Raw genomic sequence first — 27330 nt, 5'->3', positions numbered from 1 at the left:
GAACTTTTACCTTTCGCCTCAATACAATAATTGACAATAATGAAAATTTAGAAATTCTTCTGTAACATTTTCTTCTCATTTGCAAGATGGTCTCAAATTCAAAGCAAACTGCCAAATCAGTACTCAGGACTCAGGACTCACTGATCTCCTTGGGGTTTGGTTTTATCAGAGCCTGTGGATGGTTGGGTGCACGGTGAACATTGTCAGTGATCTTCCACCGAACCACGTCCGTTCCCTTGGGTGGTCCTGTCCTCACCATGGGCGTGTCCAGATGGTCTGAGGTGAGCAGAGACTGACGGAGCAGATACTCGTCCTCCTTGAAACCAACCATACGACCTGTAGGAAATGAAACAAGAGTTGCTTCATACCCCGTTTGGTTTGACGTTGGTGCTCATTTAAACCTTGACCTGGTCTACGTCGTACCTCGTCTACAGCAGGGCAGCAGGGCTAAACAACTCTGTTTTTAATGAGAGGAGAGACAGAAGCTGTGAGGGCAGTGGATATATTTACATATATACTCTATCAAACAAAGGCCAAATGTTTGTTTTTGTCACCTGACAGCAGGATTTGCAGCAGGCGCAGTACTTCCAGCAGCAGAGCAGAAGGAGTGCGAGCAACAGGAGCAGGAACAAGATCAGAGGCAGCAACCACAGGAGGCTGGCAGCAGGACAATCTGGAGGAGAGTCAGAAATGTACCGATTATGAGGCGGCTGAAAAAGTGAGTTAAAAGTTGTGCTTTTCATTGTAGGTTCTGTGATCAACAGTCAAAATGATTCGCTCTTTCACTCACCTTTCTTCTTCAGCACTTTAACTTTCAGGATTCCGTCAGTTGGATCTATGGGGTTTTCTGCAGTGTAATGGTACGTACAATCGTCTTCCTCGTCACGGAAACTGCACGAGTCACGCACCAACTCCGCTAAAGAGTGACACCATAAGGAAGCCATCTTACTACATGTGGTATCAAAGTTTTATCATCATGGTCTGATGAAGGTTGAGGATGAGTTTGCTGCTACTTTCAGGCAAACCTACAGTGTTTGAGTTCATCCACCCAGAATATTTTGAAGGGACACTTGCAGTCGTCCTTCTTCCTCCCTGTCTTCCAGGCTTGACACTGAACACAGTCTCTGGTCGCCTCACAAGCACCCAGCTGGGCCTGAACAACCGCAAAAAACAGTCAGAAATAGTATCTAAGCCGAGACGGCACAAGACAGACAGGACACTGACATACAGAGCCAGAATTACATTCACGTACCTGAAAATTTGGCTCACAAGTTGCGGTCAGATCCACCTCCATGTTTTCACACTCACATTTGCCACACACACATTTACCTCGGCCGTTGCAGATACCCTGTTAAAGACAATTGTAACAGCTTCATTAGGATACTGAGTGATGTCTGTCTTACACATCTGCCTCACATGCAGAAGCTCCTGGGTTCTATTCCCAAAGGAACCACTTGCCTAATAGCACCTTGTGTGGCAGCGTGTGTGATTCAACTGTGAATTTCACTATTGGACGAATATTGGATTTTATTTACAATGACAATCGTGTGGCTCCAAATACAACGGTAAGAACAGAATCTGCTGTTGTCTACCCCAGAACTTGACGTAGCAGCGTTATTTCTTTCTCATTATTACATTAATTGGGAAGTGTATACCAGACACGCAGCTCTTCTTCAAACAGCTGGGTGACCTCTGATCTAAATAGTGTTTAAGGACTTGTAGGTTTGAAGATTCAGCAGGGCACCGCTCACCTTCTTGTTGTCCAGACAGGTCTGGTTGCTCATAGGACACTCGCAGGCATTTCCCTGCCAACCCTCTGTGCAGGAGCAGCGACCCATAATACAAGAGCCCCGGTCTGATGGGAGAATGAAGAGCATAACAGCCCTGGGTTGTAAACAGCATGTTCTTGTTCAGTCATAAAACGACAGCCAGAAAACGATCGTACCGTTGCAGAGAAAGCCACCAAATCGCTGACACTGGGTTTTGTCGTACTGACAGTAAGGACCTTCAAACTGATCAGGGTTGTAGCACACACACGTCCCACACTCGAGGCAGTCTCCACGACCGGAACACGGTTCAGTCATGCCTGGACCTTTGCACTGGCTGGTGTCCAGCGCTGCACCAGTGGCTGAGCAGTTACAGTATCTACTCAGCCTGAAAGAGACCAACATGAAATACAGTACTGAGACCAAAAGCCGTAAAAAGTCCAAACCCAAAGTGTTAAATTTTAAAAACTGACATGAAAGCATTATTTTTTTTTATTATTAACGCAACATTTCACCTGAGACCAGTCCATGGTCAAATACTCACCAGCCGTCATAACATCTACACTTTCCACACACCAGGTCTCCGTTGCCGTGACATAACGGTGATCTAATTATAGGAGTCTAAAAGGGCAAACAACAAAGGAGGCAAATTGATTATGTCTCCCACAAAGAACTGTAGGAGTCAACACTACAACAAAGCTGTGTTTGTGTGGGGTTTTTTTTCTTTCTGCCCCCTTCTCACAGTCACAGACTGGGCACAGAACCGATGCCTCGACATTGACGGCAGCACTGAAGGTTGTGGGTTTGATTCTCATCTTGCCACTGGTATCTTCACCGTCCATCTGGCACACGGGCGTCTCCTCCACCATCCTCTGGGCTTTCAGAAGCATCTTGAACTTGCCCTGTAGAATCACACACAAGAAAACGGCTCAAGACAGAAGAGAATCCAATATTTCTCTGTTCCAAAGGGTGATGAAGAACACTCAGGTGTTTTAGGACTTTAAAAAGCAAAGTTCCAAAAACTGTTGCACTGGTGTTTTCAAATTAAACCCTAACCCAAACTGAAGCTAGGAATGCAGATGAATGTCAGGCTGAATTTTAGAATTTAATAAATCAAAATAAAATTTGTCTTCATGTTGTCAATTATCAAACTTAAAATTTGTCTTCATGTTGTCAATTATTAAGCACTGAAGAAGGACAGATGATGTTGGAAATGGAGCTCCCTCGGTCATTGGTGAACGTGGGGAAGTAGGAATGTGAGATGGATAGTGTAATAGAAGCGACAGACTGACAGATGGTTTCTGCCTCTTACTGTTTCTCCAGGCTTGAAGTCAAAGGCACCGTATTGGGCGACAGTTCCGTTGGTGGACAAGAACTGAGTCTCGAAAGCCTTGGGCCTGTCTTCTGCACGGATGCTCATCTTGGAACGGATTCTCTGAAGGGGAACAGAAGGAGGTCAGTAAGTGTGTCTCAGCACAGTGACGTGTCCACGCAAGAAGAAAGGAGTGTTTTTTAACCTTGAAGGCACTCTCCATGACCTGGAGGATGTTGGAGGAATCCTCCTGCAACAGCTCGACTTCCGCGATGGGGAAATACTTTTCAAGTTTCTAGAAGAAACAGATAAACAAAACAAAAAACATCTAGGCCTTGAAGTAATACTTCCTGTTTCAAGGTTGGAAGGAACATAGGGGAGAACCTAACAAACCTGGTAGTAGGTGTAGGAGTGGTTGGTGACGGCAAAGATGGGGATGATGTTGTGTTTGCCCAGCAGGCGCACCAGAGTGGGTATTGAGGGGTAGTCCTGCACTGTATCGTGGGTGTATTTGCCCTCAGGGTTCAGGTGGCAGTGCTCGTCGTTGCGCTTCAGGATGCCAGAGAGCACGTTGACACCATCAGCCTCGTAGTGAAATGCAGACTCGGTGGAGAACACCAGCAGGTGAGTACTGTGAGCTCGCCAGCCAATTTGCTCCTGGGCAAGAGAGATTTCTTAGTTAAGCAATGAGGAATATGCAACAAGTTGATATTTCAGAAATAGTTGCTACTGCAAAATCAAACTATCTTAAGTTAATATGTTTAGTATTCAGTATTTAATAAATAAAATTGTTCCACTAATGATTTGGTGCAATGTTTAACTGCAAACATTTGTGTCTTAAAGATAGATAGAGACGCTTTGGAGTTTTTCAGTTAAAAATACATCCTGTAGGTGGTAGTACTGCAGTTTAAAATTTTCAAAAAAAAAAAAAAAGATTTTTGATTAAAAAAAGTTTTATTCTCAAAACAAATGGTTCATGTTTAAAAACATGGTATTGTTTCAACATTTCAAATGTATTAAAGTCCAAACCTGACAAACTGCAGCCTGTAATATGGCGTCGAAGCCTCCTTCAGGAGCGTCCAGGTTTCCAGATATCTTCTCCTTCTGCAGGATCCTGGTGAATTCGTCCTCATTGCTTGTCAGCTTGATGACGTTTTCAAAGGAGAATGGAGGGTCACTGTTTGGCCATGGGGATTCCAGCCTGGAGTGGGAAGAGAAATGGCGGAAAAGAGAACGGAGAGCATTTAGTTTCTATTCCTAAAACGTCTTAATCTTGTTGACTTTACTCTTCGCTCTCTTACTTTGATTTCCTCATGTCGGTCTGCGGCTCGATCACTTTGTCCACAAACTTCCCAAAGCCGATGGTGTAGTCATCGGACAGCGTTCCCACTACGGTGGCTGCGGGGAAACAAAGTCCATCAGTATGGACAGAATGTCTGTCTCACAGATCAGAGGTGGTTTGAAATCCACTCACCCAGCTTTGAGCCCATCCTCTTCAGGTTGTCCAAATCGTCAGCCATGGAGTTGGAGAAGTCCATAAGAATATAAAGATCCAGAGGACCTTTGGTAGGAGCAAACACCTCCACGTCCACCATCTTCTCCTCTCCTGGCAGGAAGGTCATGGTCAGCTGCTGAGGTGACACCTGGGACTGCTGGAGCCTCGTGTTGATCCTCTCAGCCTGGGGAGTGAAAGGGGAGTGATGGAGACAAACTGACTTTAACATCTGAAGGTGATGTGAGACAGGTGTCCTCATACCTTGTCTGTCCTATTGCTGCTGTGGGCGGTGATGATTGCCGCAGCAGTGCAGCCGTGGGCCAGGATGTTCTCATGACGGTCACAGCGAGGCCCGTGAAAGTTCTGCAAGAACAGGACATTTGGTGTTTATCGCGCTTTTCCCAGGGATACGTACTTTAATCATTCATCTCAAAGTGACATTTTAAGACATAACCTATTTCTGACCGAATGAAAAGGAATCAGTAGATTGTTAAAGAATATAATTGTTTTCCAGGGTTTGAATAACCAGCTGAATATTAGCAGTAAAGATATCAGCACTTCTCACTTCAAACCCTAATCTGCTCCGTGACCAGAAGATTTTTTTTTTTTTTTTACGACACATTCTGCAGTTTTCTGCCCTTTCTCACCTCCTCGGGGCAGTAGGCGCAGCCTTTTCCAGCCTGCAGACACTTAGAGCAGGTGGTATCTCTGGCAGCAAAGCAGTAGTTCTCTGTGAGAGAGAAGAGAGTCAGAAACAAAGAGAAAATCTGATTTATGAAACATAGCAAAGATACCAGTGGTTGTAACAGAACACATTATACAGATTTGTTCCAATTGAGTGCAGTAGTGGGAAAAAGAGAGCATATACAAGATCATCAACAACAACAACAACAAAGATTCTGAGAGATATTGTTTTGGTTCATCCACAAATATCAATTGAAATTTCCTTTAAAATAAAAAGTGGCTATCTTCACAGTACTGTTTCTACAGGATTTTATGTCTGTATTGGCCTGCTACAACTGCCTATCAACTGTTGTGCATCTATAATAAATCTTTCAAAGCAGACCGTAGGGGGCGCTGTGAAGAAAAGTAAAATAAATGAAACTGCTGGAGAAAAAGGACTACATTTAAAAATAATAATGTTGTTAAACGGGGTTTCATATCTGGTAGTCAGATGGTCGTTGGTTCAACACCCAACTTCCTCGCCTGTTTCTTTATGCAACCAAGATGTGTTGCGGATAAAAACAGAAGAATGTTTATGTAGCTGTGTAACTTACCCTCAGCGTAAGACGACATCAACAGGACGGCCAGAAGCCCGAGCCCCGCTGAGAGATGTAACGCCCATCTCCCCATCGCCTTCCTGCAACACACACACGTAAAATACACAATTCCAAATCCAAACAATTGGAGGTACTTTTGAAGCATTCAAATTTGACCTTTGGGTGAGTTGTAACTTAAACCACTTCCCATAAGGGAAATGTTCTATTACATCTAGATCTGTGTTCAAAATGAGCTCCAGAGAAGACCGAGTAACAATCTGCTGCTAAATCAGCAAATTGATTTTCTTTTTCTTCAGAAAGAACAGTTTCTGACACAAGAGTTCTATTGGCATCATTTTAAAGAAATATCAAACCAACCTCCCCAAGATTATATGTTGGCAAAGTCAATATCCCTGGTACCCAGATGATGAGAAATCCTAGGACACATTAGAATCCTTGTGATGCACATTCAGTTCGTCTTTGAACATCGTCCGTGCTGACGAGTCCATGGGCAAAAAAAAAGACTAAGATTTAACCACAGGACCTCAGCGTTCTTTTAGCCCAACATCTTAACACAAGTCAAACCTGAACCAAACAGGAGTTTTCCTGACTGGACCACCTTTAAGGTGACTCCTTAAGAAAACTGCAGCTAATAGTAATTATCCCTTTGTCACAGTTTAATCTTCATTAACTTGTAATGAAGGTGACACATCCCATTAAAGATAATGGAATGCAGCAATCTGACTATTTGAGACATGGGTGAGTGGTAAGAACCAGTTGAGACATGATACAGACAGAGATACTGGAACCACGGCGGGAGGAGGTGCCGTCTAACCCAGGGTGGGACCTTGGTGTATCACTTGCAGCCTTTTCTTTAAGACTTTTCCAAATGGAAAAACCTATAATTTCACACAGGAATCTTGGACGTGGAGCTATCTGATCAGCACAAGGGATGATGCACAAATGCAGCAACGAAAACAACAACAAAGATGAAGGAGGAGGAGGAGGAGTCAACAATCTGTGGCATGAGACGTTTGGATAATTATCTGTGTGGGCACACACAGAGAAATGAGGGATTTGTGCTGCAAGGATTTACAACTGCCAGAAGGAATTTCTCCTGGAGGCGAGAGAATGACCTGTCCAAGTCTGGAAACACAGCCTGGAAACACATGGGAAAGGTTGCTTAGCACCTGACTGTCAGCTCCAGCTCACTACAGGTGTGTGTGTGTGTGAGAGAGAGAGAGAGAGAGAGAGAGAGTCTCCACACCATGAATAAATCACTGACCAGGAGGAAAGAAAAACACGTCAGAAATCATTTTCTGTTTGGGACTTGAGTTTCTGCTCCTCGTCCTCCGTTAAACTAAAACGTTTGCACTTTGCAGTAGAATACTGAGTAGGATATTGGGACAAAAGTGGTATTTTGGATACAAAATGTTGACTTGAAACTTTGAATTACAGTCTCAGGTACAACAGGAAGGGCGTTTGCCCCTGTGGTGTTAGAACATTAAAATGAAAAACATCAAAGCTCCCCTAAAATAACTGGGATTCCACCACCAGAAAATATCCCATAAACCCCTGACCGGCAGAAGTCAGAGTAGAGACACTTTGTGTTTCAGCTCCTTCTCCTCAGATTAAGTGGAGGCTTGGCAGACGTTAATGACACTCAGGACATGCAGTGAGGCACAAATTACAGCCTGTGAGTGACAGAAAATAGATCAGTCATTCACGCCTACATTGGTCTGCAGCATGTTTGTTCTGAGACGGTGAAGACTTGGAATAAACAATCTTTGTTGACAGCATGGTGTTTCTTCTTTAAAGGCTCAATTCTTATGAGAGGTGGAGGCTCAGAGGCAGCAGCCTGAAGAGATGATTTTTGTTTGAGGCAAAACTGAGCAGAACTCCAACTGTCAAAAGTCAGGCCCTGTAGCTTTGCTGAGTCAAAATTCACTGATCTAAAGAAGAAGAGAAAAAAGAGAGAGTTCAAAGCCTCTGAGTTCAGACAACACCACTTGTGCCAGGTGAACATACCGCTGCTGGGTGTGGGTTTGAACCCTGTATGACATCATCAGTCAGGGGTGAGGAGGGCAATAGGGTGGGGGGCGAATGTTACGGCGGGTAATAACAGGTTTGAGGGTCGAGTCGAGGATGCTGCTGTTAACAGTAACGTCCACAACAAATCATATCTTTGGTGTGAAAAAATGGGAAATCACTGTTTGCTAAAATGATGACGTCCTTTTAATCCACTGTTTCAACCTAAAACCATGAGATTCAGTTCACTGTCAGAAGAGAGAAATGAAGAAAGAAGATTTCAAAGCTGAAACGGCGCCGGCGAAAATTCAGAAAATAATCAAGGATTCAATCTTTGCTGGATTTTCTCACTGACACAAGCCTCCTTATTAATCCAGCTTTAGGACCAACTCGAAAACAAAGATGTCGTCCACATGCAACTGGAAACAAACTGCTTCAACCACTGACCCACAGACAGAGTCTCAAACTGAAACTTGGATTAAAAAAAGGCAGCAGCGTTAACTGTCAAATAATACCTGTTACTAAACCCACAAACTTTTAACATTAACTGTCAAATAATACCTGTTACTAACAGCTGTTTATGTTGTTATAAAGGCAGTAACTCTGGATCAAACCAGTTTTTGTCTGAGCTCCCTCATTCCATCAGTCACTCCTCCATGCTACAGAATGTACTGGGCATCAAACGAGTGAAAACATAGTTCTGTTAATGCTGAACAGCGGACGGAGCAGCAGCGGTCCTAGATCCCCCCCTTTAGGATCTGAACCTAGGGTTGTGCTACAGTGTTTTGCCCAGAGACACGTTGGCCTGAGGCTGCAGTCTAACCTCTGACCCAACCAGAGGCCAAGGTCAGGTCCTTGTGGGTTTCCTTAGTCCACATGGGTTTAAACAAAAAGCAAAATGACCGAATGGTTATGAGGCGGGGCTTTGTTATTGGAGAGTTGCCGGTTCGAATATCATGACCAGCAGGGGTGTGGTGTGTTGAGGAAGCAGCAATTATCTCTTATTCTAGTGCCTAAACATCTGTCTAAAATAAAGTTCTCAGGTACTTTTTACTCATGGACAATCAAACATTGGTCCTACATGGAACGGGTGGACAACCCATCTGGGTCATGACCAATACAAACATATATGCTAACTGAACTTTTCTACCCTCTGATCCAAAGTCAAACACTTTAGAAACTTCAGATTTTTTACATGGTTTTTGGTCTTTCACTAACCTAGAGTCTAAATATCAATTTGTAGGCGCCACCAACAATTTGCCAACCAGAGCTTTAAAGTCACCGTATAAACTCACACAGAATATGAATGATTGCATGACTATTATATGTGGAGCAGCAGCCAGTGCTCATGTAACCACCGAGACACATCTCTGTTGTTCTTCCACCTGTGTTACATTACAGCCGCTGCTTTGATCTGAGCCACGGTGCAGAAAAGGGGAAGAAAAACGAACCTCAACCTGTCCAGAGCGTAACCTTCGCTCCTTCACACACATGGTGAAATATACAGTTGGATATAAAGTTTTTTTCTATTTGTTTTTGACAGCATTTGACATCTGTTCAAACACAGACAAACAGCCAAAGTTTGGAGCCTTTGGAGGAATTTATGACACAGTAAAAAAGAGATTTCTTAACAAACAAACCTCTTACTGCACTTTCAACCAGGCTGGGTCCAAAAGTCCAACACAAATTTAAAAAAAAGAAAATTCACAAAAGGAAGCCAATCCCCTTAGTTTTCTTGTTTGTATCCACCTGCTAACAGGAAAGAAAGTGTCCTGGTGTCCAAGTTCAAAGTTCAAGGGTGTCAAAAACTTCCAATCTTTTTCTCTCTCCTTTGTTCTGACGTTTTGTCCTTTCTTTCGTCCCTTAAGTCGTCTGCCCGTCTCCTCAAACGGTGACTTATTTAAGCTCTGAGTCAAGTTTGTGTGAGCGGTGTGTGTGTGTGTGTGTCTGTGTGTGAGGTTTGAAGGAGAGAGATATGAATGACACAGAGACTCTGAGCGAAGGAGTGAATATGAGTGAGTGTGCTGAGACTTGATCCCTCCTTTGGCTCTTTGAGCACACACACACACACACACACACACACACACTTTCCCTTCCCTGTCCAGGTGACTGAGATGGTTCACTCCCTCCTTCCTGTACCTGGATCTCCTCCCCCGCCCCCTCCTCCCCCTTCACTTCTCTCCACCCTGTTGATAAGTGAAGCTCCACACCTCTGTGTGTCAAACCCAATCCTCCCTTCCTCTTCACTGCATTCCACCCCATCCCCAGTTCTTCACCTGTGTGGGCTTGACAATGTTCAGGGGGGTAGAAGCTGGGCCCCTCCCTGCTCCTGCTGCTGTGGCCTCCTCCCAAGCTCTGGGGAGTGGCACACAGAGCAGAACAGCACCCGCGGGCTATGGGAAAAAAACCTCTTTGTGACTCCTGTGTTTACACAATCCCAGCTCTCACTTAGCGGGCACATTTTCTGACTTGTTAAATACTTGGTACGAACACTTGTTGCATTGCCACATATCTGTTCTCCTGCTCTCTGTGCAGGACGTAGACGTGGACATTCCTGAACAGTGTCCCTGACACTCAATCCTGCTGCTCAACCTTGTGCACTTGAGTTACGGCCTATTTAACAATAGGAACACGTTGATCCGGAGTGGACTCTAGAGTGAAAAACTGCCCACACTGAAAGGTTCAGGTGTCACTTTTAGTCCCTTCTTTGCAGTGAAACAGTCTATTTGTCACTGCCTTCAACAAAAAGACCCTGACACAGTTCCTGGTACATGAATGTACAATGGGGGTTTGGTTTTTGCAGAAATGCTGCCACCTTGACTTTTCAAAATCGAAAACTAATCAGACAACATCTCTTCTGCAACGGCAGGTTGTTGCTTTTGTTTTAGCAAATAAGTGCAACTGTCGTCTGCGTCAGGAAAATATGACAACATAGGATGAAAAATCAAAATATTTCCAGTTCAGTTCTGCTACAGCAGCTGAAGATACAGTATAAGTTCACCAGAACTTTCAATGTTATTTTCAGCAGGCCAGGCTGCTATGACAGCAGCTAATATTAGAGCCACACGTCAACTATGTGGAGAACCACTTCCTCTGCTGCAGCATCACCAGTGTCTTTAACATTACATGGAAAAACTTATCTGCGTGGAGCAACTGCTGTTTTATGAAGATTAAGACTCACTAACAACAACCAACATTTATAAACAAAGGCATTTCCACCACTCTGCCTTCAAGGAATTAAACCCAAACTGGTCTATGTACAGGACTCTGTTTTCTTTCTTTGACATAATCTCAGGAACTTTTTTTCTAGTAATATTATTTTTTAGCTGATTAGTAGTTGATTATATCTGTTTACCACATGATAAAGACAGATGTATTTCTGATTATGTCCTCCATCCCTAAATATAACAACATTTGAGGAGGCAGGTGAAGTTTCAGGAGAATCTTTCAATAAAGTAGGAAGGTACGTTAGTCCAAAACAAAAGGAAAAAAAGTTTTTAAAAATTAACATTTCTCTGTCCTTACAAACATAATGGTCATGGACTTACTGAGAATCAGACGTGGTCCTGGAGAACCTGGAGTCCTCAGCAGAGAGACAACAGGGCTTGGGCTCACTTCCTCTGGACTCAGCAGCACTGTGAGTGTCTGTGTCTGTGTCTGTCTGTGTCCCAGGCCGCAGCCTGCGACGCTACATGGAGCAATTTGCATGACAAAAAGCTGCACTTTTTGGATCAGTGGCTTCATTCACTGCTTGGAATGGAGTTTCTTTCTGTCTCTGTCTCACTGCAATAAATCTGCAGTAACCAGGACAGAGGTGCAGCTCAGTGGAAGCAGAAGAAGAAACTGGAAGAAAACATTTTTTTAATCAGAAAAAAAAAATGTTTCTAATAGAATGTGTTAGAGCAGCATTTACCTATTCTTTTTATTATCACATTTCAAATTGAGACATTTATAAAAGTGAACTTACTTTCATTAGGCCTTCGCAGCACCAGCAGGATGTTTCAATTTTTTTTTTTTTTTTTTTTTGCTTTTGCAATGAAGGCTTGGTGAGTGTGACACGTTCACTGATCACTGCAGCTGTAGGTGTGGCTCCTGACCTCATATGTGAAGGTCACACCTGCGCAGGTGTAGATCTCATCACAGTGACTTCCATCCCTACACAGAAGTGAATGTATTTTATTTAAGAAAAGGAAAAATCCACAGAATAGTTTAACAGTTTAATAGTTGTTGTTTCTGCTCGCACTAGTATGGTTTAAAAAATCTCTCTGACTTTTCTTTGTTTTAATGGAGGAAACATTTAACTGTGTAAAACATAATCCATAGGTGACAGTAATGCAACTCATTATATTTACACTTAAAGTCAAAATAAGTGATACTCAAAACTAGCAGGGTTAGCTTAGACAAGCCCAAAGATTTGTACATAACTTTAAAACAAAATGCTATGTATTAGCCTACGCAATGATAGCTATCCGTTGTGCTAGTGCTGCTAAATCGATGCTAACGCACTAGATTCCATGTGGCCGTTAGTTTTTTTCTTTAATAACCATAAATTTGACATTTTATCTCTTACAAAAAAAGTTTGTTGTACAGTGTTAAAAAATTTAAAGATGTATCTAAACACTTAGATCAGGCTTTTCAAACGCCTAGTTATCACCTCCTATAGGCCAGTGAGTTTGAGGAATAAAGAATTAAGATTAACAGTGAGCAGATCTGCAGAGCTTCACTTCCAGTGTTATGTAAACAAACCCCACACTCTTACATTTTCTGATTTCATTCAGCCATAGTGAGCCTCGCAGCAGACAGATTTCCATCTGAACACATCACGTCAGAGAAACGTCTCTAAGACAGGTTGTCTCCTATTTTTCTAATGAACACATTTAAATTCCAGGCTCTGCATAAACATGTTCTGTCAATAAAAAGGAAATGTAGATGTGCTCACTCAGCACCAGCTGCTTGACTGACATTGACTCAACTCAGTGACTCAGTTTTATACCACAATCCGTCCTGTTGCATATATACAGTAAACGCTGCGTCACACCCAGGCCACACCAGGATGTGGATTTACACACCAGCTGGAGACTCATGAAGGTCTAGTGGTTTCATACAGTGATTTCCAAATACTAGGTTTGGATCCAAATTAGTGTCTGTTTTTTTTTTGTTCCCAACCTGTCCCGTTTCTCCTCCTGTCCGACAAATACTGGATTTGCTGACGTGCCTGGTCTGATCAGTTGATTTTAATGGTTCACCAATGACGGACACTGCACTAAATACAGTTTACATGAATCAAAGTGAAAAGACAACATCTGAACCATTTATTTTCATCGTTCACAAGCAACACATACTGTATATACAAGTGTAAAAAAATGATCTTAGCCAAGGGAGAGTGATGACAGATAAAAAAAGATGAAAAATAATACAGTGATGCTCATTCTGGGATAACTGTTGAAGGAGGCAGGTAAATACTCTACCCACACCACCTGGTGTTCCTGTTGTGTTTTAATCAGTGTCATTATACAACCAAGAACACAACTGATGGAACAGAGGGGGGGAAAAAAACAAACGTTGTTGGTGATGTTGCTTCAGTGCAGAGATCAAATCCCAGAGACAAAAGGCAGATCACAGTCTCAGTCCATGTGGAGAAGGGGGCTTTATTTAGTCATTCTCAGCTAAAGTCGTACACGCCAACCTGTCTACGATGTCCAACTGTCCATGACGTCCTACTGCTTAAACGCAGTGAGCCTTTTGTTGTTTTATTTTGTTCACTGCTTTGCTTTTTTGAGGATGGTGCCGACTGCGGAGATGACGGTGGTTTTGGTGCCGCTGGCTGTGGTTGTTACGGAGACGACGGCAGGCAGGGTGGCAGTGGTGGTGATGAGTGTGGGCTGGGCTAAAGTCACGGGGATGGCAGAGTCCCACTTACTCTTCCTCTTCTGGGCCTCTGCTGAAGAGAGTGGGGGCCAGAGAGTGAGATTAGTGATGGTTCTCTAACCCCAACCCTTACAGCAGTTGATGAATTCTGTATCATGTTCATGAAATCATCGTCGTTCACTCCTGGATGCTGACAAAGTCTGGACTCCATCTTTCTGGTCATGTTCCAACTTGTTTTTGCCTGATACTCTTTAAATCAACATTTTGGAAAAGTTATTTTTGACTATTTCTAAACATCTTTCAGCAGTTTTTTTTAACCCTTCCAAGACCAGCCAACTTTTAGCAAAAGAGCTTTAATTTTACACATTTGTTTCCTGAATATTTTTCACAGGGTTTCAGTTATAAAACAAATAACAATGATAATATAGGGACATGTTTTAGCATTTGTAAATGGTTCTATTGGGGCTTATTCTCTATCAAATCAAAATGTCTTGGCTTCAGAACGCATTCAGCAGTTTAACAAGAGACTGAATTCCAAATCAACAAGGATTTTTCTTATTTCACATGACATTTCTGCAATCCTTGACGTTTGCATTGCTCTGCATCAATCACAGTTGAGAAACGTCTGGACCCCAATGTGGGCGACAGCTGTCGGATGATGTGTGTGTCTGTGTGTGCTGAGAAAGCGAAGCTGGAAAACCACACCCAGTGGAGTCCAGATGAGTGATAATAAGCTCTTCGTAAATCACACTCTGCCATTCCCTTTTTCTCAACATAAACCATAAGCAAGGCTTATTTATTTATGAATTCTCTAAAGATTAAAAGTTGGTTGTAAATAATAGTGTGTGTTAACACTTGGATTATAGACTGACACCTTTCAATTTAGACACAGTGAGCTGCACTAATAAATAACAACAATAATAATAATAATGTGGTGTTAATGAAACCGATCACATGCTTGAAGGGTAGGAGTCTTTGGGGGAGGCGAAGTGTGACAGGTAGCTGTAATACGTCTGCTGTGGTTGGTGTTTACCTGTGGCTGTGGTGGTGGTGCTGTTGTTGTTGGTGGAGGCGGCCGTATTGGAGGGGTTGGTGCCTTTTTTAGTCCCTGTGACAAACTCAATCTGGGTGGGGAAAAAATAAAATAAAATAATGAACCAAAATGTCTGAATTTTTTTTTTTTTTTTTAACAACAACTCCAGAAACGTTTGGGAAATATTTACACAGTTCATCATCGTCAGGTTTTATGGCCCTGTTCTCACTTCAATCTCTCTGCATACCAACATATTCGTCAGTAGAAACACAACAGAACGTCTCCTTCTGAGTGCATGTTCCTTCAAGTCTAAGCTACTGCTGTTGCTGCTCAGGGCAGCATGTGGCAAGATGTTCTGACCACGTGTGCATGTTTCTACATTTAATCACTTTTTTTCCTTTCTTCAACTTTCGCTTGCAGCATGTTGTTTTTGCCTTAATCTGTGTTTTGCAGAGTAATTACTAAAGGCAAAAATATCTGCCTTGTTTTGTGTTCACTTGGAAACATGGTATAAAAACACAGGCTCAGGTGTGAGAGCAGCACATGGCTCGGCCTGAGCTGCTGACGCAGGAGCAGGACTCTGTTTCTGCATGTGTGTGAGATGAAGGATGTATGGTACAAAAAAATGTGTGTGTGTGAGAAGAGTTGTCCCCTGACGCAGAAAAAGCAAAGAAGAGTCAGCAGAATGTTCCACATGTTCTTCTTGGTTCTGAATCATACCTTGGTTCTCTCTTTCTTGGCCTTATCCAGTTTGTCCATCTCTACCTTCTGGGCTTTTGCTATAAAGAAAAAGAAGAGCACATGAGAGGACATGGACTTTATTTACTTTCACTTAAATTTCTTTTTCATGTCATTTTCCCCCCCAGAACTAGAAAGTTGTAGTAAAATACATTAGGGTCTGAAAATACATATATTTTTGGTGATGATCACCAACTGGCCTCTGACAACATGATAGTATCATTTAGGACATTTTTCCCAAGTTGACTTGAACGCCGCATGTCCTGTTGCGTTGCGGTAAATTCTAAGATTTTCAAGAGGAACTAAATTTACACCGGCAGATTTCCATTAGATTAAACAGAGTGATTCTTCATAATAATATTCGTGCACTGGGTCTGTGTGTGTTTACACAACTGCACCACTACAGGCCAAGGCTCAGGTTTTCTTTTGGCATCATTGACTGTTTTGATAGCATCAATTCTTCACACCTAAAATACAACAGAGCAGTTTCCATGGGCATCATTTCTTTTCATGCTGGTTTGTTGCATGTATTTATAGTCAAAGTTCAGACAGAAGTGAACAGACTATGGTAGTAAGATATTCATTTTTCGAGCACAAAAAACTATGAAATGATTCAAATTCCTTAAAATGAATGTAATTAATATTTAACATTTTCTTTCCAGGGCCGTGCCTCTGAAAGTTGTCTGCATGTTTGGGGGAGGGACAACACTGCACTAGGCCAAACTGCCTGTCCTGTACTGTATGTTACCTCTGAGATTAAAGCATTTTCAAGGCTTTTTCCACAAAACTACTGTCAAGTGAAAATGCAGCTGTTTACCTAGAGCTTCATAATAAGAGTCTTCTGACCAGCCGTGAGGATCAAACATGTCTTTGGGGTAGTTTGTCCCCACTTCGTCTATACCACTGAACTGGATCAGCTTCTCGTAAATACTGGAAGAGACACAATAAAAAGGACAGAAAACATCAATGTTTAACAAATGATATATAATGAATAATTAGCATTGTGCTTGTGGTTCTGGTGTGACTTGTACCTTGGGTTTCTGAACTCCTTCTTTTTCTGGATGTGGCTGTTTATGTCCAGGTCTCCACGTAGCAGGTCTCCATACAGCTTGTGGATCTTGTCCTGGGACAAAACAACCAGCAGAAGTGATGGCTTTAACTCAGCAGATCACACTGTACGACTGTGCTGTCAGTATCTTCACACTAGTGCTCCTGTGTGAAAAGGAGCCACTGTATGATAGCCCTGAGAAAGATCTGATAGACAGTTGGTGGATGTGGGCAGTGACAGACGATGTGAATGAACAGTGAGAAAGATGAATGAGGAAAACATCTTTGGTATACTGACTGTACATTCTTCATGAACTCCCCCATCTTTAAGTCTGACAGGAGATGACAAGGCTCTAGAATTATATCATCATAATAATTTAACTTTTAAAAACCAGATCCATTAGTGAAAATACTTACACTTAATACTTAATTAATATTAACAAAATCGCCATTACCACATTTTAAATTCAATGTCAAAATAAAGTTGTTTCTACGACATTAGTGATTTGCCTGACAGTACTTAAGATTGTACATGTTTGGAGCCAGAGCCTGAGGGCTGGGATATCCAGGCAGTAATGGTGAAGGTGAGTCATCAGTTTACTTGACAGGTGGGATAAAAAAGAGAAAAGGCAGTGGCTTTGGTGGTGGTGGTTGGTGGTGTTAATCAGCCCAGTGGGGATTTTTTTGCTGAGCTGTTCACTTAGTCAAGTCAGCTGTGTGTCCTGACCTGCCTCTGCTTTTCACAGTGCAGTCGGCCGAAGCTCAAGATCAGACACAGAGGAGTGTGGGTGACAAAAGACAACAATCATACTGCTTTAAAGACTCAGACCAACCTGAATTTATGTAGCCACCGGAATGTATTTCTGAGGCCGGAGGGACTAAGTGAAAGTTAGTAATTATTCATGAGCAGCAGGTCATTTTGGCTGCAGTGCAGCTGTGATGACAAACCTCTGAGTGATCCTGCTCTTAAAATATTTGACTTTAAGCACTTGACCTTGAACTTTAAACTCTGACTTCTGTGCCGGTACAAAAAGAGTATGTAAAGAGTGCAAAGTTTTCTTCTGCTTATGAAATCAAAAAATATTCGTTCTACTGGGACGAATGAGCAACGGATAAATTATTTATTCAGAAAGGAACAGCAGCCAAAAGTCAGGCCAAAACACAACAAAGAGAAACTCGACAGTTCTATTTAGCTCACACACGCACGTATGCACGCATGCACCTTCACAACTTGCCTAATGAGCAGACAAAAATAAAATGGTATAAAAATTACTTTAAAGTAGTAGTCCTAATCTGTCTGACTAATTTGTAACTTAGTTTTAGTTCCAATTTAGTCAATAAAACTGTTTTTAGTAGTAAAAATCTAATGAGCGATATTTTCATACTCATAACATTCACTAAATTCTCATAAAATTATTATTGGGTTTTTATAGAATTCTGTCAGGAAGATGTGATTAGACTTGGTCCTTTCAAGATTTTCAGTATTGTTTCTCGTTGTGGTTCAGCATTTGTCTTGGATGAAATTATTTAGTCGACGAAATGATGTCAAAGGCCGTGCAGTGATTGTGACAGAGGAGGAGTGTCTACCTGGAGTTGACTGGAGCAGCGTCCGGGGGGCTCCGGTGGCATCCTGATCTCATCAGGGGACATGCTCCTCACCTTCTCGGAGAATAGAGCTGAAGACAGAAAAGATAAACATGAGCCTACATACATCTGTGCTGCATGTCCATACCTGCAGAATGCACTATAGGTTACCACAAAAGAAATCACTGTTATACAACATGACTTTTAGAGGCAGTGGTAGAGCAGAGGATGCTGGGATATGGCTATGATGTGGATAACATGATTCACATGTTCACACTGTGACAAAGGCTGCTGGATGAATTCCTGAGCGTCCTGTTGTTCATCACAGAGCTGAGTGTGTGCCATTGGGTTTTATGGGACACAGTGGTATGAGGAGTGTATGTTCTGAGTAGGGCAGGGCAGGGCAGGGAGTGGCTGCTGTTCAGGCTTGTTAAGAAGAAGGGAGGCTCCCCATCTCCTCCTTCCCCTCCTGCCTCTCTACTCCTATTGGATCCTCCCTTGTTTTTTGCTCTCTGCGTGCTTTTACTGACTCCAGGCCAGGCATTCTTCAGTGTCACACTGTATCCCAGTCAGACAGATAGACCTTACAGCCGCTCAGCACCAACAATAAACCTCTGCATACGTGCATTTGTGTCTTCTGAGCGTGCGTGTATTGCGAGGCTGCAAATTGTCTGCAAGTAAAAACTTGACTGGACAAGAAGAAGGCCGTTCTCATCTTCTTCTTCTTCTCATCTTAAAACGCTTGAGCACCTTGTCTCATAAAGAAAACACACTCAATCACACAGAAAGAAAATTCCACAGATGTGGGCTGTGATAACCCTTTGTCAACAAGTTTTACTTGTGATTCTGATTTCCAGTCATTCTCCAGACAGTTCTGCAGATCATGTTCATTATTTTCTGATGACACATGCACTTTGTTTTCTAAAAAAACTTCTTTAACTTTGAAATCTTTATTTGTTATAAAAATGATAAAGTCCAGTGGCCAATAAAGACTTCCTAATTCATCAGTTTGACATCACACACTGTCCTATAGGATTGAGACTGTGGAGTGTGCAGCCTGACAGTTCCTCTTACAGAACATGGGAGCGTAACTTGTTTGTACAACTACCAGTTTTAAATCCCAGAAAATAAGTCTTGCAGCCCGTCTAACAGATTATAACCAGACAGGACAAGTCTGATGAGTCACATTCATTGCTGTGGTAGCAGCTTCCTCACATCTGCCTCACACTTTAACACTGTCGTAGATAACGAAACCTTGCAACAGAAGGTTCACAATTTCATTTGTGAGAAGTAAATATCTCTGCTTGTTATTCAGCCACTGCAGCAGCAGTACAGTCAGGAAGGACATGGACACAACGGACAGTGGACCAGATTATATTCAGCTTCAAAGTTTCCATGTGACTTCCTGAAAAACAGGCCCGAATATCACAATCTGTGCCCCAGAGGTCTCTGAGGACGGACAGTCCCCTCCCTTCACTGGAGGGACAAAGGCTTGTCTTCAGCCATCTGACAAGAGGCCTTTTGCCAGACGTGCTGTGACATTTACTGACTGAGCAACACAGAGGGGCACAAGCTCCCGCTGCAGGAATGTTAAGAGTCAGGGCCCAGCTGTGACTCAGAGTCTGACACTGGGCTACAGTATACTGATGTGAAGATGGAGGCAGGGAGCAGATCTGTGGACGGAAGCCAACACAGACGAGCACACTGCTGCTACTTATGTTGTTTCTACCTCTACCACAGAGAGGGAGGAGGTTACCAAACAACAATAATAGATAGAAAAAGAAACTTCATCGCCTTGAGGAATTTTTTCTGGACAAAAAAAAAAAAAAAGACTATTTTACTTCCATTAATTCGTTTTTTGTAATGTCAATGCTACTAGTGGCCTCTGGCCCCCTGGTGAGTTGTAGGGCCACTTTGGATGGACTCATAAATAAGTAATAAGTAGATGCACTCAGTCTTGTTATTAAAATAATTAATTATTCAGACATACTAAAACAAAGCCCTGGGATTTTGGTACACAGAGGTCTTCGTTTGGACATTTTAAGAGGTGGTACAGGATTTGAGCTTAATGGACTTGAGTAATTTAAAATATGTTTGTTAATTTTAGCAAATATTATTAATTTCATTATTTTCAAGGCTACACTGTAGCTATAATTGGCCCTTTAGGTGATGTTTATTAGGTTTTGCAAAAAAAAAAAAAAACGTAGAAGGTAAGGAAGCCTATAAGTACAATTTTCACTCAGACTTTACCAAAGTTAACCTCAGTAAGGATAGGAAATGTATAATAAACATCTCTGTGTTGTAATTTTGTGACGTTTAATGACTGCAAACAAATCACATCCTGTCCATAACGCGTCACTGAACAATCGCAGCCATTATCTGATTGAGCTACAGGCCCGTATACACAAGGGTTCTGTATCAAACATTTATGATCTGACATGCCAGTGCACAAAAATGCCACACCCAGTACAACTCACTTGCTGTTGGATCTGACACTCACCTGTACACAAAGGAACCTTTACAGGTCAGTCATTACTCATTAACCACTAGTTAGAGCTTGATGACCCACCTGTTGGTTGCCTTTATAACTCAGTTCAGGGCTTGTTGGTGATTCACACACTTGGTGTAGAAACACCCAAATACAATCTCAACTAAACAGACTCATTCACACAATTAACACTATTAAATTAACTTTACAAGTACTTTGATTAAACTGGTCAGCAAAGCTGCTGTCAAGAATCACCAAAGGGGGCGCCAAAAAGTCCTAAAAAATCAAGTATTTCTTATTTTTCCTAAAAAAAAAACCATAGAACAATTCAGAAGTAATGGACAAATACATTTTATGGGTCATCTTGCCCAAAAAAACAGGGACATAAAAAGTCCTTACCAACAAGTTCATTCGGGTCTTTCTTCTCTGCCTCTGAGATCTGTACAGAAGAGAAGGATAGGGATGGGAGAGGGAGAAGGAGAGAGTTTGTTTAGGTACTTTTACAGTTGAAAATTAAAGCCTTAACTGTTAACAGAATGGAAATATTATGAGATATTCAGGTGCACCATGTCCTCTGCCTATCAAATATTATTTACAGGAGATTGTGTTGGCGGCAGATTGCCCCTCAGCTGATATGTTTGTGACGAACAGGAAGGAAACAAAAGTTGATTCCATTACTGCTGGAAACGTCATAAATCACAGAGAGCAGCAGACAACAAGGAGAAGGGTTTCAAAGAAGCACTGAAATCAGAATAGTAAATCTAGGCAGTCTTCAGTGAAGTCTCAGGAGCAGCAGGAGAAGGTGGAGCCTCAGAGAACCTCTAAAATATGCAGCTTGTTGTGCCAGCACTGTGGGCAAAACACAGGTTCGGCACACAAAACACTGCTGTTATTCACAGGCATCACACACAGTCACCTAGCAACCACATGGCCACATCGAAGAATTGTCCTGAGGTTGACTAAATCACGAGGAGGAGGAAAGGGGAGAAGCGATAGAGGGGTTGGAGAGCCTGTTGATGAATCCAGTCTGAAAATAAAACAAATATCACCTGGAAATTTAGATGCAAACAAAAAGGATGCATTCATTTATGCATTACATTTTTTCTTTAACATCTTGTGCCATTTTTTGTCTTAAGTGGAAGTGAAGAGAGTGAGAATGTAGAGCTGATCAAATTTAAAGATAGAACACATATATTAAATATACATATATATAAGTATATGTCAAGTGAACCAACAGCTTCTTTCTGCTAGTGAAAAAAATGTGTTGTATATGTTTACCCCATAATATAAAAACATAGATAAACAGGAACTGACAACCAATGACTAGATTATTTTGTGGGTAGATAAACCTTCAGATTTTAAAATGATTAAGATTTTAAATCTCTCTGGACTAGAGGTCATGCTTTTTTAGTATTTTGGCTGGTCCTGCGACATACTGTATGTACCAGAAACATATTCTCTGTGTCATCAATGGCCACAAGAGGGCACCGTCTAAATTCGTGACTACACACCACTAAACACTCATTCATGGACTCTAGTAAAATAAATGTTTTAACAATAGATGCCACTTAAATATCTGTGCAACTGATACGTGTATTTTACAAACACTCTTGTTTGCCTGGAAATCTCTAAATATAGATGAACTGGTCTTAAACCCATGATTACACCAATATCCAAGTTTGGACAATGAATCTCTGGATCCTTCAGTGATGGCACCAATCAGAGTTCAGAAGGTCATGGGAGTTACTGTCAACAACCTCCACCGGGGGCTGGAACATCTGTATCATATTTCATCCTCACTGAACATGGCAGATGATTTTGTTTGACAGATCCATCTGGAAAAGCTTTGTTTGAAATAGTTTGAATAAGTCGAGTTGTTTAGGAAAAAAAGAAAATACAGTTGGCACCAGACTGAAGTATGTGTCTATGAAAGTTGGCAAACTCTTGGTAGAAAATTCTTGTGCGACATAGTCAGGGCTCGAGTCACAGCAATCCTTTATCTGTTATCTAATTAAGAATCCATGTTTTTGATAAACTGATGCTGAAACAGCAGCTTCGGGTGGAACTCCTCAAGCTTTTTTCCTAGGAGCTTGATCCTGATTGGGCAAAACAACTGAGATTCTTCAAAGAAAATACATCTTGATTCCGAGAACAAGTGATTCAACGTAGTGCATAATATGTTTGTGTCCGATAAAATATGTGAAAACATCAATCATTCTGGCAGACCAATTGATCTGTCAGTCTTGTTAGACTTCATTATAATCAATCAGCCTTGGTTAAATTAGCATTGTCACATTAACCCTTTCTGCTTCATCAATGACTTCAAACTGCACTAAAATAAGACTAACGTGACCTGGAAGGACAACAATAATTGACACTGTTATCTACTTAGTCTCATGTTGACCTTGCCCTGCTCCAACTGGGACAGGGTCCAGCTTTTAAGATGCTTAAGAGGATATTCTTAATGGAAAAACAAAACAGGCCAAGAATGAAGTACTGCAGTTTATACCCAATAGAGAATCCTGTTCTAGTAGTCTTAATATTAATTAACATTAGAATTAAAGCTTTTGACTTCCATGATTAAAAAAAAAACAATGGTCAGAATATTTCAGTTCTAAAACAGATTTTCCAATTTCAGCTCCTCCAAAGTGAAATTTTTCTCTTTCAGGACAGACCACACCCAATGGTAACATCTGCAGTGGCTAAAAGCCTTCAGTAGGTTGTTATGTACTTCAGAACTAGCTGAGCTATTGATCCATAAGTAAATGACACACATTAGACAGACACCTGTAAGTCTTTTAGAATTATGAGACAACAGAGACAGGCAGGAGCTGAAGTGCAAGAGCAGCAACCACTTCACTCTGCATTTGGACTCTGACAGACTTTATTTTAGATGAAAGCGCACTAACAAAACAAGTGTGTAAACTCCACACCTCCTATTGAATCTGAGACAACACTCGGCCACTAACCAATGGTTTCTTTTCTCTTCTTTTTTGGTTTGAGGACATACTCAACCGAAAGCTTAATCATTCAGAAGCCATCAATCAGAGCCTTAGAGTTAAAATAATCATCTCAGAAATGTGCCCAGGTTAGGTTGTACAGGACAAAAGTCTAAGATGTCTGAAAGTAAGTTTGCAATACAGTAGTGGAAATAATGGTGTTTTTTTTAAATTAAATCTATCCTTTCTACATTACCTTCTTATCTTTGTTTCCATATAAAAAAACTTTTTTTTGTATTAACATTCACAAATGTTGGTCTGTATAGTCAGATATGCAAAGTAAACTTTTAAGAATAACTGACAAAAGCATTTTAATTTGTTAGAACTCAGAGAGAATTGACTTGTTAGAATTGTTCAAACCAAGTTCTGCAGATACATTTTCTTCAGTTTCTGTACTGTGCTGTGCTTGTAGATGTCATGTTAAAATGTCTTTAATAAAGATGGCTCCCACTACAACACCCCCCACTTTGGGAAGCACTAATCTAAATGACTAATCTTTACAATAGTTTAAAAACATGTGTAATGAAATCTCATCACACCACAGCAATGAACAGTTTCGACATCACAACGTCCGGACAGGAATTTAGGAGCATGACTGATCGCAAACTAAAAAAGACTTAACAAAGAACAAGCTTCATCCACTGGAGGCTTTGTGAGTCACTCTCACCTTTGCAAAACACACAAAACGACACAGCAGGAAACACACATACACACACACAGAAATAGACATACACGTACACACATGGGCGCTTAAAGCTAACCACTGCTCCCCTTGATGATGGGTTAAAAGCAGAGGCTCAGTTTTGTTGCACCCCCCTGGTACAATGACAATACAGACCATAAAATACTTTTTTTTTTTTAATTAAAAAGATACACACACAGTGTGGGGTTAGTGAGGTGCAGTCGCGCAGGTCCCAGCAGCAGTGTGAACTGAGGTGTATCACCGTTGGTCCAGTTTTTTACTTTAAAAGAGGTTTAAGGAACGTGAAGCGGTTCTCAACCAGTAACTTCGAACAAATTGTTCACCGACACCGACCTGATGTCACCTACATAAAGTTCATCGTTATCTGACAACACATTATTTAAACCACAGCACCATCTAGTGCACATGCCTCTTCATTACATTCAAGTGTTTTTTTTTTCTTCACTAAGTGTGGGGTTAGTCATAGAACAAGGGAGTTGCGAATTCGTTTTCAGAGCTTATCCAGCCCAGGTGTCCAAAATACCTCAACATCATCAGCGTCTCTCCCCTCGTCAGATTCTTCCACTTCCTATAAGAACAAAAATGCAAGGGGTTAACACTGGGTTCAGGAAGGAGAAGAGCCTAGGAGAGGGAAACCAAGCAGGAGTGTTACATGGCAACCAACGACCAGTAATACATTCCTTCCCCCACAATTTGTTTGTTATCAACTTGTACAACAATAAAATGAACATACACAAAATGAAACAGTCCCTTGATATATCTTTGGGGGTCACTTGAAACTTCTGTGGATGTGAAGCAAAAACAAAAACCAACCAAATAATTCCATACTAACCGAGTTGCTTTCTTTGCTGTCTTCATCTCCAGATATCTTTTCTTCTTGGTCTTCAGTTGTGTTAAGATCATCCCCACGGTAGCCATACACCAGACCTGTACCTGCACCTCCTACCCCAGGACAAAGAAAAGATTTGAAAACAGGATTTTTAGGGGTAGACAAAAACAAAAGGTGACAATTTGAATCTGCTAAATGTTTGAGTATGAGAATTAAGTGAATCCATTGATGACAAAACAAATAAGAACTTACAAGTACCCTAACTTCAGTTTTAGAACTGCAAATATTTCCTATTCTCGGTCCTCTATGACAGTTAACAGTTTTGCTTAAGAACATAAACGTTACATTTGTAGATATTTAAGTTGAGCGGAACGAATTCAAATGACCCATCTTGATGTTTTTTTAATTTTCATGTATTATTTTTCACGTGTTAAATGTTTAAATGTCTGCACCAATAATATAACATATACAATATGGACGTTTTACACGTTTTTAATTACGTTAGCAAAAAGTAAAGCTAAGTAAGGCACCTTGTTTTCCCAAAACTATGTATGGTGTACAGAATACATAAGTACCTCTACAAAGGTGCGTAACCTTATATAACGTTTTAAATAGTTTTGTTTTTACACCTAATTTAAGCCAGCTGTTAGCTAAATTAGAGAGCCGGCTAAAAGCTAACGTTAGTTACAGCATGAAGCCGAGGAACTATTTTGCCGTCGTTGACGGTGCTCTGACAACATTGTAGGTCATTTAAATTATAAAGGTCGTTATTGAATACCTGTTTCTTCTGTCTCTGAGTCAGAATCCGCTTCTGAATCGTCGACATAATCCACCAAAGAGGACAGTGGAGTTTTCTTCTTAGCACTGGCCATTGCTATTTCATGCGTCGCGTAAACGTCTGGGCGCAGGATATTAACGTCATGTTATCTTACTGCGCATGCTCCAAAATGCAGTATTCAAGGACAGTAAGAGGTTTTGTTTTTAGATAGATAGATAGATAGATAGATAGATAGATAGATAGATAGATAGATAGATAGATAGATAGATAGATAGATAGATAGATAGATAGATAGATAGATGGAACTATTAATCCCCCAGGAGTTCCCTTTGGAAAATTAAGAAAGTTTGGCCTCTTTTCACTGAGTGTAAACCAAAAGTCAGTGTACCTAGGAAAAAAGTATACACTTAGTTACATAAAGAACTTCACACATGAGGTGAAACAGCCAAGAAACAACAAATACTTGTGATTTATTTTAAAACTGCATCAGCAAAGTCGACATTTTACACAACACATTCCATTAAACCCTCAGAAACATATCTGGATATCTGCCCTTTGTTTTGTACACATGTGACCATTCCAGTTCAAAACACAAGTGCACATTCTGTTTCTTTCTCTTTCGTTCTAACAGGCTCTCCACAGTTTGTACATTGATGTTCCTCCAAACAGGAAGTTATCTAGATAACGCTGCCCTTCTTCATCACCTTCTTCTTCATCACATTCTGTTCTTCATTGTTCCTGCAGCATCCATACAGTAGAGCGAAGATGACCAGAGACAGGGTTCCCAGTGCAAACACTCCTAACACCACCACACCACCCAGGGCCCATGGCTCCTGATGCAGCCGACACATGAACCACTCCACCCAGTCCTCAGGTGACCATGTAGGATCGTAACCCTTGCAGTCACTGCACAGGGAAAAACACACCATATTAGAGCTGAAATGAGAGGGCAAACCTGATGTGAAAAACAAATGAATAAAAGGTACCTCAAATCAGGCGTCATGATCAGATTATGTCTCGAAAACCTATGAAACAACTAACATGCTGTAGCCATAACAGCCTGCAACAATCATTTACCGTTTAAACCTTTGCTACCGAGGGAATAACTCACCTAACCACCACCATATCCGGATAAATGATTTTCTCACGGCTCAGTAATTCCCAACAGAGTGACCATGTGTGACAACAATAGACTTTAGCTGCTGTTCTGATCCACTCACTGTTACATGTTAGTGTAGAGGCAGTTAATTCAAAGGCGACCAACTCTGTTTTCCTGCTAAGGGCGCAGCCGAGTAGAGCAACGGTTCCTGGTTAATGTTTACTAAAAATATTGAACAGTAAATGCAAAGCAAATGCCCGATAAGGCAGCAGGAAAATCCTGCAGTGTTTAACTGGTGAGGTTT

The 27330-nt window shown here is 41.4% G+C and overlaps 2 protein-coding genes across 6 annotated transcripts in view; both read right to left on the bottom strand.

Moving 5' to 3' along the window:
- Window positions 1–12009, bottom strand: part of itgb4 (integrin, beta 4) — a 23387-nt gene extending 11378 nt beyond the window's left edge. For 2 of the 4 annotated variants that reach the window (XM_017034211.2, XM_017034214.2), the window contains exons 1-20: window positions 9501–9920; window positions 5851–5933; window positions 5221–5303; window positions 4835–4936; window positions 4553–4757; window positions 4380–4476; window positions 4108–4279; window positions 3472–3735; window positions 3284–3373; window positions 3079–3201; window positions 2501–2668; window positions 2311–2387; window positions 1946–2154; window positions 1752–1855; window positions 1253–1348; window positions 1030–1153; window positions 791–916; window positions 555–673; window positions 424–457; window positions 142–336 (exon numbers count right to left, since the gene is read on the bottom strand). In XM_017034211.2, coding sequence (XP_016889700.1) covers window positions 142–336; window positions 424–457; window positions 555–673; window positions 791–916; window positions 1030–1153; window positions 1253–1348; window positions 1752–1855; window positions 1946–2154; window positions 2311–2387; window positions 2501–2668; window positions 3079–3201; window positions 3284–3373; window positions 3472–3735; window positions 4108–4279; window positions 4380–4476; window positions 4553–4757; window positions 4835–4936; window positions 5221–5303; window positions 5851–5926 — 2464 coding nt within the window. In that variant the 5' untranslated portion in view covers window positions 5927–5933; window positions 9501–9920. Of the gene's footprint in view, window positions 1–141; window positions 337–423; window positions 458–554; window positions 674–790; window positions 917–1029; window positions 1154–1252; window positions 1349–1751; window positions 1856–1945; window positions 2155–2310; window positions 2388–2500; window positions 2669–3078; window positions 3202–3283; window positions 3374–3471; window positions 3736–4107; window positions 4280–4379; window positions 4477–4552; window positions 4758–4834; window positions 4937–5220; window positions 5304–5850; window positions 5934–9500; window positions 9922–11408; window positions 11704–11827 lie in introns of those variants that run through there. The other 2 variants (XM_017034213.2, XM_017034215.2) reach the window with 2 other exon arrangements.
- A 1134-nt stretch (window positions 12010–13143) lies between these two features.
- On the bottom strand, window positions 13144–26084 carry sap30bp (SAP30 binding protein). Of its 2 annotated transcripts, none has more exons than XM_008314716.2 (10): window positions 25928–26084; window positions 25153–25262; window positions 24844–24888; window positions 21018–21057; window positions 18134–18222; window positions 16531–16622; window positions 16317–16429; window positions 15482–15540; window positions 14762–14852; window positions 13144–13801 (listed from the first exon to the last, which is right to left on the bottom strand). In XM_008314716.2, the coding sequence occupies exons 1-10, from the start codon at window positions 26019–26021 to the stop codon at window positions 13620–13622; spliced, it is 915 nt and encodes a 304-aa protein (XP_008312938.1). In that variant the 5' UTR covers window positions 26022–26084; the 3' UTR covers window positions 13144–13619. The 2 variants fall into 2 exon arrangements, with proteins under 2 accessions (XP_008312938.1, XP_008312939.1); XM_008314717.2 differs by having other exon boundaries at window positions 13144–13798.
- Window positions 26085–27330: the final 1246 nt, after the last annotated feature.

The sequence above is a fragment of the Cynoglossus semilaevis genome, chromosome 8 (genome assembly GCF_000523025.1).
Source record: "Cynoglossus semilaevis isolate Cse_v1.0 chromosome 8, Cse_v1.0, whole genome shotgun sequence".
NCBI classification, from domain to species: domain Eukaryota; kingdom Metazoa; phylum Chordata; class Actinopteri; order Pleuronectiformes; family Cynoglossidae; genus Cynoglossus; species Cynoglossus semilaevis.
This window is presented reverse-complemented; position numbering and strand designations above follow the sequence as displayed.